Source organism: Panthera tigris, chromosome X, assembly GCF_018350195.1.
Source record: "Panthera tigris isolate Pti1 chromosome X, P.tigris_Pti1_mat1.1, whole genome shotgun sequence".
In the NCBI taxonomy this organism is placed as follows: Eukaryota; Metazoa; Chordata; class Mammalia; order Carnivora; family Felidae; genus Panthera; species Panthera tigris.
Window position 1 is genome coordinate 85,891,646 of NC_056677.1, and position 4,491 is coordinate 85,896,136.

A 4,491-nucleotide genomic window follows, 5' to 3' on the forward strand; every position below is an offset into this window, starting at 1 on the left:
AAAAAATAAAATAAATAAAATCAATGTTTTGAGATAAAAAGTAAAGTGTTTTATTTCTTCAAAAATAAATAAACAAACATTTTAACAAATAAAAATAAAATAATAATTATGAATTATGAGGATCTGACCTGAATTTTAACTATTCTCCACAAGGCAGAAGAGGGTGCACTTGTCAGCTCAAATTCCTTGGAACTAACTAACTTGTGGGTGGGGGGAAGGGATTTTTGACAAAGAGGAATGCACTGACATGGTACCTTTTTGTGCTTTGGGTAATGAGTCACTCACTGAGTATCTGAAAATTTGGTTACTGGAGTGGCCTATTTCACACCCAGTACAGTTTGGATAGGGTCCAATCTTCATTCTTGCATAAAGGAAAGCACATCCAAGCCCACACCAATCACATCAGGCCATACATTTGTTTGTTTTGTTTGTTTGTTTATTATTGTAACAAGCACATGCAATTAGCCAACAGCCTATTTCCCAATTACTTCTGTTGGGTCCACAACTTTCCCCAGAAAGAGGATGCTCCTGGTGCTTTTCTCCAAAAGCAATAACAGAAAGGATCTATCAAATTGGATGATAGGGTGAAGGAGAGTTATCTCAGGCTGATCCAGGAATCTGACTTCGGGGACAACTACAGCTTCAGTTCCCTTTTCACCAATGTGCAGCACAGCCTTGTGGACAGCCTGTGGGGAAGGGGGGCAACAAACACTGCTGATCCCAAGTAACAGAAAATGTCTTTGGAACAGTTTGGAAGCAAGAAAGGAAAGGGAAAGGCAGAGTTACCCCTTTATCACACTGTTGATGGTGCTTGAATATGAAGGCTAATTGGATAAGTATAGTTAATGAATCTGGTGGTTTTAGAGCTGGCTGTCAGGGAGCCACCTCTTTTTCCATGGCTTTCTGCCTCTAGAAATCACTTCTTATGGTTTCCTCTTCCACTGCCTCCTCTTCCAGAACTCTAGCTCACCAGAATTAATTCTTATCATTAATTTCTTCTATCAGAATAGTTTTAGGACATGAAGGTCAGGAATGAAAGTAACTGTCACAGTGACTTGTTTGGGTGTAATGAGAATGACTCTGGAGTGAATCTGGCATAGGAAGAATCATTCTTCCTCTCTGGTTTTAAGAATCATCATTAATAAAATGAGATAATTGAATTAAATGACTTTCAATGGTCTTTCCAGCTGATACCTTCAAGGGACTCCACTCTACCAACTTACATTGGAAAGTTGCAGACCACTGTCCCCTGTGAGTCCAAGAAAATTGGCATTATCAGCAAAGGCATCCTGGATGCCCATATTCAGAGGGATGGCTCCAAGGTCATATGTGGCAGAAATGGAAAACTTTGGAACAAACAAGTCAATCCACCTGTGGGGGGAAGGGAGAGGTAACACATGGCTATCAGCACACCAAGCTCCTCATTCCTTCCTATGTCTGACACCATTGTATTATATTAGGATATGCTCCTCCCTTAGGTATTGTCAACTGTTGTTATTCAGGTCAATACATGGTTTCAAAATCTTAGAAGTTACCCTGGAATAAATGAGCTCTGGTTCAGCCAATGTTGGACTACAGCACTGGAAGTAGGAAGATGTGACTCATTTATAATCAAAAAGAAACATCTCTGGGGTGTTGGACAACTTTGGGGAGCCAATGGCATAAATGTCAATTGGTAGCACCTGGAAATTTTCATGGTTTTCCCTTTAGTACTCCCAACCCAGTCTGGCTTCCCACCTACTTCTTTGTTTTAATTTTTTTATGTTTATTTATTTTTGAGACAGAGACAGAGCATGAGCAGGGAAGGGGCAGAGAAAGAGGGAGACACAGAATCGAAAGCAGGCTCCAGGCTCTGAGCTGTTAGTACAGAGCCCGATGCGGGGCTCAAACTCATGAGCTGTGAGATCATGACCCGAGCTGAAGTCAAACACTTAAGCAACTGAGCCACCCAGGTGCCTCCCCCCACCTACTTCTTAATGTCAAAATCCTACCCACCCTCTAAGCTCTAGCTGGTTTCTGGGAAAACATCAGTTTACTAGCTAACTGGCTTTGGAGAGTTTATTTTCTCTTTCTAGTCCTGACTCCTCATTTGAAAATTCCTATGATATTATCTCCTTTGCAGGTTTGTTGATGTGCTTAAATTAAATGAAGTATGAAAGTGCTTGGTAAAAGGACTGACAGAGTATGATCTAGGTATACTTTTGTAGTCATCCCACAGCTGTTAAGTGGTTCAGGGTAAGTCTTCTACCTCTGGGTTTCTGTTGAATTCTGTTTCACCTGTAAGATTATGCCCACCCTCTACTTCTCACATCATCTAAGATGTTTACCCCTTCTGCAGCAAATGGTTCCACTTCTTCAGTGTTTCAGATGGCATGGCCCCTTCTACCCACTCCGCCTGACCCTCCTTGGGAAGGACAAAGAGTGCCAGGGCATTCTTGCTGTAGTCCATTTGAAGCACTGTGCAGTTCAGCTCTGTATCCACCAGGTGATAGTATTGTTCCATCTGGTGCATCATGGGCACTTGCACTATTGTGTTCTTGTCCACTGAGAAGCTGGAGCCCTCTTCTGTCTTGGATGGATCAAAAGGATTTTCCCACTGGGCTTAAAATACAGAAAGAAAAGAGTTCTTTTTATAAACCAGTACTAATGCCAATGTGACTTTTTACATCAGTCATCTTATCTGGTACTTAAGACCACCACATAGGTAAGTACCTATTGTCAACCAGTTTTACAAGTGATTAACTGAGGACCAGGGAGAGAAAGTGACTTTACATGGTCTCCCAGCTAGCCCATGGCAGAACCAGGAGTCACACCCAGGGCTGTTGGACTCCATGCTCAACAGCTGTTCAACCTGTGTTCAAAAACACTATACTTACACTAAACCCATGAGACCCACAGTTTCTTCTTCTGTAAAAAGGTATAAGCACATCCAACACACAGGGTGAAATGAGACAACAGATCTGTTCTGCCATTTTATCTGTCTATAAGTGTGTGGTTTGTGGCCAAGAATTGTTCACTCCTCCACCAAATGTGGCTGACATGTGCTGTAGAACCAGGAGAAATCATTTGGGCACAGACCTTCAGAAAAGAGTCACATGTTTCTTATTGTTACAAGCACGAGCTTTAGAATCAGGCAAACCTGGGTGGGAGTACCAACTCTGAAACTCATTAACTGTGAACTTAGGCCCTTTTAATGATTAGATGAGACAGTGTGTGCAAACCATACATGTAGCATGGTGCTTGGCACATAGTGGGTGCATTGTACATGACAGAAATATTTATGTAACATGTCCAAGAATGCACAGCAAGTGAGGGTCACAGTATGGTTTAAACCCAAGTCTATTTACCTTCTAAGTACAAGTTTGTCCAACTTCACCAGATCTTTTGGAAACCATGATTTTCTAGCTAGAGGTGAGCACGATGTTCATACCATTGTCACTCACCTCTCTGAAACTACCCTTTCCCTAGAAATTTCCTGAGTTCATCCACAGAGTTATGTGTCCCTCCTGGAAGATCCAAAACTACACACAGCCATGTCCAGTGGAGCAGGTCACTGTGATATGTGGCACACCTACTGATGCTAGTGAGAAGAGACCATGAGCTCTCCAGAGTGCCCCACCAGATTATTGGAACACTGACCTACAAATGCAAATCTCAGAGACTTACCTTTAAAGTGAATATAGTTCACCAGGACCATGATGGTGTTTGGTTTGAGGTCTTCAATAAGGCCTACAACTTTCCCTTTGGTTTGCTTCCCCACATGACTGTTGATCTCCTTCTGGGCTGCAGAAACATTGGAGAAGTCGGTGGAAAAGACCTCAGTCTCATAGAGGCTCTTGACATCATCCAAAAACTGTGCAAGTGGCTTCAGCTGCTTCCCAATGAATTCCCCACTTGTAATTCTAATTCCTTCTTTGGAAAATTCAATGAACAGATCAGGTGCCAGAAGCCCTGCTGGATCTCTGCCATTGGGATGTCTGTGAGGTTAAACCCCAAGTTGTCGATGATTTGGGTGTTGTGGCAGGCCCCAAGGCAGAGCATGGCCAAAGCTGCAGAAATGCTCACAGGGGAAAAGAAGGTGTTCTGATCTGGGGTCTCCACAGTGAACCTCAGGTACAGGTTAAATGCAAAGTCGGCATTGATGGATGACATCTTATAAAAAGTGGCATTTTGTTGGGAGGAATTGCAGGTGGTTAATTTGCTTTCAGATCTGTTAGGTGGTGCACAGTGAAGCCCAAGTACCAAGAGCACCAGACAGAGGAACAGTGGCATTTTGGAAGGAAGGTAATCTATAAGAGATGAGGTGAGAGAACCATTGGGGGATCTTAGCTGGATGAAAACTCTGATCCAGAAACATAATTGCCCATTATAATTAGTAAAACAATAGAAAATATTTAATGGTGTGCTCACCAGGGACTGTGTGGAGGCCTATCTCCTCTGAAAAACTGAAGACCCATCTAATAGGGACAAGGAGTAGAAAAAGTGGCTTTC

At 42.6% G+C, this 4,491-nt stretch overlaps 1 protein-coding gene across 1 annotated transcript; it reads right to left on the reverse strand.

The window, feature by feature from the left end:
* Positions 1-473: 473 nt before the first annotated feature.
* Positions 474-4,272, reverse strand: SERPINA7 (serpin family A member 7). Its single transcript, XM_007086435.1, is given in 5 exon segments — positions 474-686; positions 1,224-1,371; positions 2,328-2,601; positions 3,667-3,888; positions 3,891-4,272. Coding segments are annotated over 5 exon segments (1,239 nt in total).
* Positions 4,273-4,491: the final 219 nt, after the last annotated feature.